The sequence below is a fragment of the Micrasema longulum genome, unplaced genomic scaffold (genome assembly GCF_059751315.1).
Source record: "Micrasema longulum isolate JH-2025_06_02 unplaced genomic scaffold, ASM5975131v1 h1tg000102l, whole genome shotgun sequence".
NCBI lineage: Eukaryota > Metazoa > Arthropoda > Insecta > Trichoptera > Brachycentridae > Micrasema > Micrasema longulum.
Window position 1 is genome coordinate 87,866 of NW_028277308.1, and position 13,303 is coordinate 101,168.

Consider the following 13,303-nt stretch of genomic DNA (forward strand, 5'->3'; position numbering starts at 1 on the left):
ATTTGTATGGAACGGCCAATTTGAAAATTTAAATATCAAGCCAGTCATTAGTCGAATAAAATGACTGATAGATACTGCTATGCTTCCAAACACTATTTTTAAGCCATCAAAAGTATGATTTTAAACTATATTTGCAACTCAACTCGTGATTTTTATAAAAACAATGTTGAGAAACTACAGAATGAAATCATAACCAAAAAAAAAAATTTTTTGGAGGTTGCTATCTTTGCTTCCAATGCCCCAATTATTTAACATTTCATTTAACCTTTTTGGTGCAACTCTGGCTCAGTGTTAAAATGTTCAAATAAATAAAGTTTGGACCTCCACAATTTCCTGTCAGCTACCAGCCACCCTTTGCCACTTTAGACCTGCAACTCTTCTGATGTCGTCGGACCATCTGGTCTGGGGTCTCCCTACGCTTCTGCGTCCTGTTTTTGGTCTCCGGTCCATCGCCATTCTGTCCATCTTTCGTCCTTTATCCGAGCATCTCCCGCCCAATTCTTCTTCAATGGTCTGGGGTCTCCCTACGCTTCTGCGTCCTGTTTTTGGTCTCCGGTCCATCCCCATTCTGTCCATCTTTCGTCCTTCATCCGAGCATCTCCCGCCCAATTCCTCTTCAATCCTTTCTCTGATTCACTGATTTGTCTAGCGGTTCCTGAGCGAGATGTTTAACATTCTTTTTTTTATCGCTCTTTTTGTAACCTTAAGCTTGTGAAGGATTATTTTATCAATTAGTGATGTTTTAAACAAACGTCATTTATATTATACTACGGCTCATTATCAGACATAGAAGAAACATTCACATTCTATCACTTCTTCACAAAATTTTAAATAATCCCAATTCGCCTATTTATCTGAAAGAGCTCATCCAACCTCTTTCACAACACGGACTATCTCTTCGTTCTAGTAACGAGAGAACTCTTTTAATACCCTGTCATTGCTTTTATTTTCTTGCCTCCTCTTTTACAGTAGAAGCCGCTCGATTGTGGGATAATCTACCCACTAATGTTATAGACGGCCCTTCTTTATTGACATTTAAGTCAAGATTGAAATGTTACTATCTAAATATTTGAATTGTTCCTTTATCCTTCTTCTTTCCTTCCCATCCCCTTTATTTTATTTTATTTTATTTTATTAGGGAAATCAACAGTTCTACATACATATTTTTAGTAAACAAACAGATATAGTGTATAAACTCAGAACTAATAACAGATTTCCACATAGTATACAAAGTTAGTAAAGAAAATATATATTACATATCAAATAAATACATACAATTTATACATATAAAAATGTTATTTTCAAGTACTCAATAATCAAAGATTTTTTAAATATTAATTTTAAGAACATTAAGTTACTGTAAATTGGGCGGGATAAGGACAAAGATGCCTGAAGAGAGGATAAGGAGGGGGGGGGGGGGGGAGATGTACATATTTATTATTATAATGTCTACTAAGTTACATAATACATTTTTTGTGTAAATTTTAAATCTGACAGAGTGATGTTTGTATAATCTATATTTTTAAATTTTGTATTGTACATTGAAAAAGTCCTACGAAAAAAAGCATTTTTAACATACGATGTTTTACTTATTGGTACATGAAACAGGTGGTACCGTCTACAAATCCTGGCTGGCACATGTATTGTTATTAAACCAAGCAGCTCTGTACAGTCAACCATTCCTGTCACAATTTTGTAAAGCAGTAGTTCCGCACACACTCTGCGGTATTGTAGAGAAATGATTCCATTTACTCTCTTCATTAGTATAGTGTTAATTTTTTTTATGTATTTTTATTTTGGTTATCTTTGTTTTAAATTTTCGTATAAAATTGTAAGGTTCAATTTGTCCATGTATTTATAATTTTCTCAAACTAAACGGTTTGGGTAAGTAGGAAGAAATTGCCTTAAGGCAATATGCCCGCCCTTATATGTATATTTATGTTTGTTTCTGTTTATGTTTCTGATGTTGTTAATGTTTCTGAAAATGAATCTGCTGTCAAAACTAATTGGGAATGTGAAGATTTAAATTCGCCATATTCGTTATTTGAATTTCATGCAAAATCAAATGAAGCTCTGAATGAAGCCAGTGCCATATTAAAAGATACCTTTGCACCTATTTCTATCGAGTCCCATCTAAGCTCAGTTCTAAATATCTCTACTGACTCTGTTGATCCTATTATTGTAAATGATTCGATACCACAATCTGCTGCAGCAGAAAATAATATTCAGCATCAAGAAATTACTGTAGAAACGTTAAAAGTTATTCAAAATTCAAATTCCACCTTGTCAATGGAATCTGCGCCAGATGGTACATTTGAAATAGAAAGTGAAACTTTAGATGAAGATACTGATTTAGATCTTCCTTTAGAAATTGAGAAACAAATAATGAATACTGGTTTGGATGGGTTAGATACAGACAGTGATTCTGTCAGTGTTTGTTCCTCTATTAATCCATCTGAACTTAATCCATTTGAAACTAGGTGCAAAATTCAAAACACTCCTGACAGGGATATTGACGTTACATTGACAACAAATACAATCATATCGGAGAGTGAAGCCGCTCTTGATGAAATATTGTGTGCCGAAAAGGAAAAATTGCTGCAACGTATGAATAAGTCTATCACAAAATCGCCCCCAAATAATAATATTAAACTTGACAACCGTCCACATAATCTGTCTAAAGTAGTTCAAAGCTCAGACTCTGTTTCAAGCTTGTTAAAAAATGCTTTGACTGATGATCAGTGCAATGCTAATATGGCATCTTTTAATGTTTCTATTGCAAACGGTGAATTCGTTAAAAATTCTACATCTTTCAAAGATAATTTGGAGAGAATGAATGATAAATCTCCCGAAAGTCACGAAAATACACCCAAGTCGACAAACATAATCAGAAGCGAGTTATCGAAGCAGCAGACTGATCATAGATTCGCGTCGCCCTTGTGTCGCGATCGGCGATTAAATCACCTGTCCAAAAGGAACGTAAATGAGAAGGTACAGAATGTGAAGAATCTCTCCCCGATGTCGCGGTGTGGCGATCTGATGGGAATGTCTCCCGTGTCTCGAGATGGCGAAGTCAAGGGCGGGTGCTCTCCTTTGAGCAAAGTGGGTGATTTTTTGACTGGCGACCACTTCAAATATTCTAAGCCTCTAAAAGTTTATCTACTTTTTGGTTTTGGGAAATGTCTTGAACTTTGTTAAACTGATCGGCTATAAATAAAAAGAAAAGAAAGAATATGATTAAACCATTAAATTTCAAGGATTTTAAATAATACAGGAGAAATTTTAAAAAAAATCTGATTTGCCAGACCATTCCAATTTTACTAAATAAGCTTAATAATATAAAATTAACAATATATTTAAACCTTTGATAAAATCAACCGGTTTTTGTAATGCAACAAAAATCAGTGTAAATGCGTGAATTAACAACAATATTAGCATACAAGTAATGATGAATAAAACACAAACACTAAGTAAATTAAAAAGTGCAATGCCTCATGCTGTAAGCTGTGTTTAATTTCATTTGCGACACCAGAACAGGAAAATATTTTTTTAATTCTGACAACATTTAATGACACCGAAAGGGTTGGCGAAAAGGAAAAATCACATCCAATGACAAAAGTAGAACCTCACCAGATTTAGGTGTATTTAAGTTGATTTCGTGGAATGCATGAACAAGACTATCGTCGCGGGGTGCCGAGTCTTCGTTGGCACTGCCATAGTCTAAAGAACTATCAGATGAGTCTGCAATGTTAATGTTACACAACAGCTATTGGTAATTATGTTTATGAGTTTGTTAGTACATGAAGGTTTAATGCGATGCTTATCTATAAAAAAATGGATAAATTCATGACAATATTGGACTGAGTTGATTTGATAATTTGTTCACAAATGTGAATGCAGCTTAAATAAAATTAACGAAGGAAGCAAGCTTAAATCGGCACAAATGTTGGACATACTAAAATAGACATTGTACAAATATTTATTTGATGAAAATACATTACAATTGACTAGACGAAAAACTGTTTATTACAGACTTATTATGTTATTGCTTATTGCATTATAAACAAATATAAAAACGTATTACAATCAAAATTAACATCATCACTTATTAAAATTATAGTTTTTGATTTGTGACAAATGTGTGTTGCTCCAACAGCATTTTTCTTTAGTTAATTGACATAAATTCGATGTACTACCTTTATTTTGATATTGACTAACAAGAAATAATATTGTTTTTAATTACTGTTTTTATAATAATTTAGAGACAACACACATATTTTTGTCCGTTTATTGACAAAGTAGTAAAGATAAAACATTGAAATTAGAGTAAAATGTACTTTAAGGGAACTACACAATTACGTATTTGTTGTAAAAAAAATCAAGACCTATAATTTGTAAATGAGAATACCACCTTTGTTATAAATCCAAATAATGATAAAATGTTTTTGTATAGTATTTTTGGGAGTAATTTCTGGTTTAGATAATACTAAATTGATAATTTAGAGCTAACAAATTATTCTGTATTTTTACCTGTGTAGCTATGTATGTTAAGTTTGCATTTAAATATCAGGGCCCGAATTGCAATGGTAAGTCTCCAAGTATCTTCAATTTTATCTATGAAGTAAAATTAATATTTCTGTATGAAAAATAGAGTTTGCATGGCATTTTTTTTCTAAACATGTTCAATTACAGGTTATCGACGATGATGCTTTAAATTTTCATAGAAATATACACATTTTCGTACATCAATTTTGATTTCACTTTATAGACAGTCGAAGCTAACTTTGTTAATGTCACATTGTAATTAGGGTCCTGGATAAGAAACTAAAAAAACGTAATTAACAAGTGAAAAATATCATATCAAAAAATAAAAAAAAAACGGGAATTTAATTTTTTAATTTAATCTAATTTGCGGTGAACCAATCGGTATTTTTGACAATCTGTCAAAATTTGACGACGATCGGATGTTCAGTATTCTGTCAGGGTCTGTTTGAGTGAGTCGAAAAATCGTATTGTTCGATATTCGTGATGTAGTGCACTACGAATTCCTTCCATACGTCCAAACGGTCAAAAGAGAATACTATTTAGGCGTTATGCGCCGTTTGCGTGAAGCAATTCGTAAGAAAACGACGTGGAAGGACAATTCGTGTTCAATGCAGCGTTGATTATTTTTAAGTTTTTGGTCAAAAATTCGACTGATGTCTTCAATCAAGCACCGTATTCTCCAGACCAGGCCCCGTCTAACTTTTTTCTTTTCCCAAGACTAAAATTGCCTTAAGAGGAACGCACTTTGAGGCGATTGATGCCATAAAAGAGAATTCGCTGCGAGAGCTAAAGGCCATACCTCTGCAGGCCTATGGAAAGTGCATGGACAATTGGATTGGATTGAGCGTTGGCATCAATGTACCGTCGCAAATGGCGAGTATTTTTAAGAGGATAATAAAGATATTCATTGAAAATTAAAATATTGCATATTTTTGCGAAATTCCCGTTTATTTTTTATCATAAGGTTAATACATAGATATTTCTTTTAAATTAAGTAAAACATTGCCATATGTTTTATTTTTCAATAAGACATACCTAATTACAATTTCCCTTTTATTTAGTACCTAACGTGAAATTTTAAGATAGTATGTTGACAGTATATAAGAGCTGATTGTGTTTTTTTTTAAAGTATAATAATGACCAAATGGCAAATAAAACATTAGTGGGAACGTTATTGTGCATTTGGCTGAATTATCACTAAGGAATGTAGCATAACACTCATGGTATAATGTTTATGATGCCATGGATACATTACGTCAAAAGCATTGGCATGACTAGCCATAAATTCAAACGAAATGTTTTAAATTTCTTTAAGGCTCACCATCAGAGATTTTGTTGTTTTTCGCTTGCACAGACAGCTTATTATTGGGACCTGGGGCTTCATTAGTCAATACTTGGTCACCATTGGTCTGAACTGCCGAAGCATTCTGAAATATAAAAGGAAAACATTTTAATACACCAAAACACAATTTCAAATGAAGTATTTTATAAGAATAATATTATTTCTTTATGTTGCGGTTAGAAAAACATACAGATCATAAGCCCTGTAAATGCTCAGACATCTATATTCCCTAATAATTCCTTAACCTCTGCCGAGATATCCTTTGTCTCGGTTGAAATATCGTCTACACTTAATTATAAAAAAGTACGCTTTCAATACATAAGTAATGTCATGAAATCATCATGATTCACCTTTCCGCACCCGGTGGCTCATAGGGCACTGCATTTGTAAACAATATTATATGTTACAAGAAGGTAAGGTGATTAGTCTTACGCTTTGGGTGCCAATCCAGAAACAATGAAATATTGCAGTTTAGCCAACCTTTCAAATGATTATTGTACGTCCACCCTGCCGGGATTCGAACCCGCGCCAACCAATTCACAACATGGCGGATTTATCTGCGCTCGATAATCCTTTTCAAGACCTTTGCCTGAGAGCAGACATCTAGTCGAAAACACTAGTCCGGGGTTTTGGTTCTATTTCACACAAAGAACTGTATTCTTCGTCCGCCTGGACACAGAAAAATTACAGATATTGTCTAAACTGGATTATGAAAAGTATGATTTCAATACATAAGTAAAGGTATGAACTACTCGTGCATTTTCTCAACACAGTTTCCAAAACATGTTATTTTTAAAGTAAAGCAACCATCGACTTGATACACACACACGAGCCGCAGAAAACAGCATAGTTTTTAAGCACTACAATAACAAATGCGAATGTAGAAGGTTTGAGGTAGTAAACAAATATAATATTATGGTACAAACCCTGTTCAATAAGAACACCCATGCAAACATGGCCATTTCAAAGACGTACTCAAAAAAGTACTTCAAATATTTGACTCCATCCACGGCCATTATAAACAAAATGTATAAAACTATACGAATAAATTTTCACAACAATTGAGAAACAAAAACAAAACTGGTTCTTAATTTGTGAGCATTTTCTGATTAATAAACAAGAATTCCATTCAAATAAGGAATTTAAAAAATATAAAATAAGTATCTATTTACAGGCTTAGAATGCAACAATAATTTAAAGCTTAAAAATAGCTAAGCAATTTAACTAGGTACATATGATCACTAAAATAAATTTAATACTGGCTTCAGAACACAAATTTTCTTTTGTGAAGGCATAAAAATAAACACTTACGTTCTGAAACCGGTTGGCAAATGAAATTAATTTTGGTTTAAATTATTTAACACGAAACATCGTTCAGGCAAGTCACTTAACAAAAAAACATTAAAAAAACATCATTTTCAACTATTTCTCCCACAACATCAAACATTTTCATAAACTATAATATAATCAGTGCATGTAAGGGTGTCTACTAAAAGCATGTGGTTTTGAATCGCTATGTTGGGTTTATATTTTTGTGCAACAACTATGGTGAAGGTGTATATAGTGGGTTTTGCATGTCAATTTAATTGTTGTCCTGACGAAGAGATGGGTACGTCTCGAGACCGTTAGACATATATAAGTCAGTAAGTGGTTTTTAAAAAATATTTAATAACATTTAGCAAAAAACATCTTAAAAGTCGCATTTAGAAATTTTAAAGATCAAGGGAAAACCAAATGTTTATGTTTTGGAAGTTTTATGCATACAACATAATTCATTTATGTCTTTTTAATAAATTCCATTTGAAACTTTTCCTTCTGATGCATTAAAAAATATCTGGCCCCGACGACAATGCTAAGTAAACAGAGTTATCTTCGACTGTATAAAGAAGAACCGATATTTGTGTACGAAAATGAAAATATTTTTATGAATTATTCAAGTATCTTTGTCGGTTACCTATAATTGAACATAATTAGAAGAAAAATTGTATGCATATTCTGCTTTTCATACAGAAAACTTAATTTTAATTTATAGATAAAATTGCAGATAAATGTTAACTTCCCATTGTAATCTTGGCTAATAATGGCTGTGTCTTTTGTTCGCTTATAATCTGGACAATGCAAGCCATAAGTAGTGAAATAAAGAAAATTACAGGAATAATAGTTATAATTTTGTGGTTAAAAAATATTTTTTCTCTAAATATTTTTTTTAATGTTGGAAAAACAAGTTTTTTCAAACTAAGTTACTTTGGTGACGTTATATTTATTTATATAAACGCCCAGTGGGCATTTTGAAGGGCATATTTATACATAGAAAATTATTATAAAGGAAAGTAGAAAGACACAATGGTATATAGTAGACTTAAACATAATTTTACGCTTCGAATGTCATTTTTAGGGTTAGTGACTTTTGACTGAACGGCAACGATTTATTGCATATAAAGAGATGAATGGTTTATTAAAATTAATTTCACACGTATAATTTAAGTAGTTTTACTTTTTATTTTCATTTTTATAATTGTATTTTGGGTTCACATTCAAATAGTGTTCCGGTTGAAACTACAAATTATATAGATAAAGTACTACATAACTATAAACAACGACTACTTAGTACTTAAGAATTATGTATTTGTAAACATTAAAAATATATAAATATTTATATATTATGGTTGAAATGCGATCTCTTAGACGAATGTGTGGAAAAACAATGTATGACAGGGTTACGAATGATGAAATCATGCGAGAGTGTAAATCTGAAACAAGTATAATTGATAAGATTAAGAAAGGGTCTCTGAGATGGTTTGGTCACGTAGAACGAATGGACGACGAAAGAATGGTAAAACAAGTATATATGGCAAAAATGAACGGCAACGTTAGACGAGGACGACCAAGGAAGACGTGGCATGATCAGATAAACCAAAATCTTAAGTCTGGTCATGTCAAAAGCAGACAGAACCGAAAGGCATGTATGTCAAGATATATGAATGTGGAAGAGGCTAGGATTGTATGCCAGGATAGACGTGTGTGGCGGTCCATTCTCTCTGCATACACCTACGGGAAATGGCGTGATGGTAGTAGTAGTAGTAATAGTAGTAGTAGTATATTATAAATATTCTATGTTGGAAATAAATCTGAGTAATAGTATTTATAAATACATTTATTTGTTATGGGTACATAAATGTGTGCATACAGTTAACAAATTTTTTTAATAACCTCGGTGCACGTGTGCGTAACAGAGTTTTCATATAAAATATTCAATTGTGCGTGCTTAACAAGCAAAAATGTACGAGTTTGTTTACTTGGACACATTTGTATTTTTGACACGGTGCTTTCAAATGTTCAGTAGGCTATTGAACATTTGAAATCACTGTGAAAAAAAGATAGTACTGCATAAGTATAGATAATAAATAAAAGTGTTAAGTAAGGGATAGGTGGAAATAAATTATTCATGTTAAATATATTTTTACATAAGACAAAAAAATAGGGTATGAATTTACAAAATGATACAAAACATAAGATATAAAAAACGTTAAGTATTTGTTTAAGGTTAAATCGTTAAACTGGACAGAAATGCCTTTCGGTTGATATCCTAAAATGAGAACTAACAATATATTTTTTTTAAATCGATAGTATTTAAAAAAATAATAATTAAATAATTGCGATCGAGCTAAAGCATAAAAAAGAGAAATAGATTGTACATATACGTAGTTTGAAAGTTCAGGGCTCGAAAATACACAATTTAATACAAATGAAAGATTCCCATAGATGTCTTTGTTTGAATTCAAATCAATGAACACCATTCTTTTCAAAACGAATCAAAGAAAGAAATATTGTTTGCATATTATGTCCAACGTAATGAGTAAAAGTTTATTAAATATAAAGCTAAAATTTAATGAGTTGTATCCACGTGAGATAAAATTAAATTTGACATGGGAATGAAAAAACTTTCAAATCAAAAATATATATTCGTTAAAATACAAGCTTCGAAATTAAATCTTCAAAAGATGCCAATTTTTAATTGAAATTAACGTCCTGTTCAAAGAAGCGTTTACAAGAGGACAATCAAGATTGTCTTGTACCAGCATCGAATCTATTGTCTTTTTGCAAACGGTAATTTAAAGGACAGGACAATAGACTAAGACATTGCCCTAGAGATAGACAGGCGGCATTATCAGGACCGTGGATTACCTCCGCCCGGAATATTTGAACGGAAAAAATTCAATGATTTTAAAAAAAAAACAGTTTTTTCAACCAATATCAGGGGCGCCCTCTATAATTTGTCCCCTCGGCCATTCCCTCTATGATGTCATGCAGGAGACCCTCATGGCGCATAATGTGGCCGATCCATCGGGCTCGCCTTTCTGAGATGGTTTTGATTAGGTGCTCACCTTCTTCAATTATGTTGAGAACCTCATAGTCAGTGATGTGGTCTCTCCATCAAATTCTTAATATTTTTGTGTAGCACCACATCTCGAAGGCCTCTAGTCTTTTTTTTTATCTCATTCGGTAAGGCACCATGTCTCACAACCGTACATCAATATGCTCCATACATATGTCTTGGCAAGTTGCTTGCGGAGATTTAGATTGATATTATTTGACTAAAAAATCTTTGATTTTTAATTAAACGCAAGCCTTGCTTGATTTATACGGCAGTCAACTTCTCTTGAGTATTGAATCGATATTTGTAAATATGTATCATTGTAAAATAAAATATTCAAAAAATATCGTCATGATCGTAGAACAACGATGCATGCGATTTTTTTCAACTTTACATGAAAGCGTTTAAATGTCTTTTTTTGACACTTTATGCCATAACTCGATAACTACAAAAGTATATCCTTTGATACTTCAATCCATTGGTTGTTTGATATTGATTTTATTCAATCTTGGAATATAAATCCTTTATAATACCTTTTTCAATATCAAATATAAAAAATGACCCATTTTTCGCACATCGGACGTTTTCCTACGATCACGACGATGGAATCATATTTGCCCATTCAATTTTGATAACATACGCTTTCGGCTTTTATTTCGGATTTTAAAAAGACATTTAACTTAACACACTAGAAATATAAGATTTCCTTTTGTTTTATTTAATTCTAAAGTTTATCTTAATTATTAAAAGAATTTAGTAAAAATTAATTAGATTGCCTTGTAATATTATGTTGAGAGGAAGGGGTATATAATAATGAAAGAGTGCTTGATTAAAATTTCCATGTAGTTTTATCGTTTTTTAACAAATAAAGGATAACAATCTTTATAATTAAACAAATATTAAACCTATCTCTTAAATTAATTCTTAATATTACGGACTTATAACTAAACTAAATACTACCCAAAAACGATCTGGAGGCAGCAGCTTCCAGCTGCAAGGTGTAGCGTGGGTAGCTAAGGCGGCAGCATCTAGCTGCGGCGGGAGTGCGCGGTTAGCGCGTAGGCGGCGTCGTGTCTGTGGACAACGCGTGGAGCTGCGTGTTGCAGGCGGAGTTGTTGTTTGCGGCGGTAGCGTCCAGCTGCGGCGGGGACACGTGGTTAGCGCGTAGGCGGACGTCTTGTCGACGACGCGTGAGGCTGCGTGTTGCAGGCGGAGTTGTTGTTTGCGGCGGCAGCGTCCAGCTGCGGCGGGGACGCGTGGTTAGTGCGTAGGCGGACGTCTTGTCGACGACGCGTGAGACTGCGTGTTGCAGGCGGAGTTGTTGTTTGCGGCGGCAGCATCCAGCTGCGGCGGGGACGCGTGGTTAGTGCGTAGGCGGACGTCTTGTCGACGACGCGTGAGGCTGCGTGTTGCAGGCGGAGTTGTTGTTTGTCGCGGCAGCATCCAGCTGCAGCGGGGACACGTGGTTAGCGCGTAGGCGGACGTCTTGTCGACGACGCGTGAGGCTGCGTGTTGCAGGCGGAGTTGTTGTTTGCGGCGGCAGCGTCCAGCTGCGGCGAGGGCGCAGTTAACGTCGCAGTTAACGCGTGGGTGACGTCGTGTTGGTCGGCACAACGTAGGCGGACGTCTGGAGACGACGCGTGGAGTACGTCATCACGATGTGCGCTGATGAAGCGTCGTTCTTGAGGGACGGCAAGGGGCGCGGAGATGGTTCTTTCGCTGGCGGTAGGCGGACGCCTTGGACATGGCTGCAGGCGGCCACGTGGTGAAAGCTGGCAGACTTGGCCATGGAACTTCGAAGGTCCGGAGTTTGGAGATTCAGAGTTCGGAGATCAAACGAAGGGCTGGGACAAGTCCGAGTACTTGTCCCGCGACGAGTTTCGCGACTTTCTTCTCTGAGTGTTGACACCCGACTGCTTTCGATTACTCTCCACTGACCCACAACTACCACTCGACTAACTTCTTAACTTGAAAAAACGTAAGGGCTGTGGCCCATTTTATAGAACCACCCGATCGTGTCTGTCTCCTTTCCCCTCACACATATAGCACAATTAGAATGTTGTCCTTTTTCAACCCTTATTACTACGCAAATCTTACATCTAAACTTATATCTAACAAAACTATAATAATAATTATATATATAATTAACTTACACTAACTTAATTAAATCAACTTAAATACAAACATGGAGATTAAGATATAATTTCGCCTCGTGGTTGATGGTTGATAGAGGTTCCTGGACCGGAACCTGAAGCGTAAGCTGATCGCCTTACCTTCAATGTAACAAGGGAATCGCTTAACGAACTGATACGGTGCTATATGCACCACCGAGTGCGGATAGAGAAATGAGGATGAATACAGATATACATGCCGAATAAAGCGTCGGGTTCGATTCCCGGCAAGGAAGATGTGAAATATTGATTTTTAATTTTAATTCTCGGCTGCAATGTTTTTATGGTTCCTTGATTGGAACCTGAAGCGTAAAACTGACCATCTTGCCTCCATACATATGAGTGACCGGAATATCTGTCGACCGTGTTAGTGCCCTATGCATCTTTCGGCATGCAGATAATCCGAGCAAAGTTTCTCACGTTCCGGAGACGGGAGTTTTACATTTTATGATGGGGTAGGATTGAGTCCGGTCCCTTGAAAGAATTTCGGGATTTACTCCGTTGTACGGAGTCGTGTTTTATTGACCTCTGTTAATAAGTGCCAAAACCCAAGTATTTACCCGTGGCGGGTTGCAAGGAATTTACTTCAGCTTTCAAAATTTACCAAAATGCACGTGTATGATTATTTATTACTGTCGGCATCCTTAGTTAAAAACCCAATTTTAATAGTTACTTATTTTTGCCAATGGTTTTATTGGTAAACACCGCTTTGGTGTTTTTCCATACATCAAACTTATGTATGTTAATAGAGCCAAAACAGTATTTGTATAATTAAAACACAAAAACTGACAATAACTACTGTTGTTAATTTATGTATAAAGCCAATCAAAATATTATTTAGGTGTCAATTAGAACCTAATGTTTATTAAT

The 13,303-nt window shown here is 34.7% G+C and overlaps 1 protein-coding gene across 3 annotated transcripts in view; it reads right to left on the reverse strand.

Annotated features, from left to right (window-relative positions):
• Positions 1 to 6,979, reverse strand: part of LOC148284633 (uncharacterized) — a 33,451-nt gene extending 26,472 nt beyond the window's left edge. For 2 of the 3 annotated variants that reach the window (XM_088237282.1, XM_088237286.1), the window contains exons 1-2: positions 6,814 to 6,979; positions 5,867 to 5,972 (exon numbers count right to left, since the gene is read on the reverse strand). In XM_088237282.1, coding sequence (XP_088093408.1) covers positions 5,867 to 5,972; positions 6,814 to 6,903 — 196 coding nt within the window. In that variant the 5' untranslated portion in view covers positions 6,904 to 6,979. Of the gene's footprint in view, positions 1 to 3,503; positions 3,742 to 5,866; positions 5,973 to 6,813 lie in introns of those variants that run through there. The other variant, XM_088237275.1, reaches the window with a different exon arrangement.
• Between the last annotated feature and the right edge of the window lie 6,324 nt (positions 6,980 to 13,303).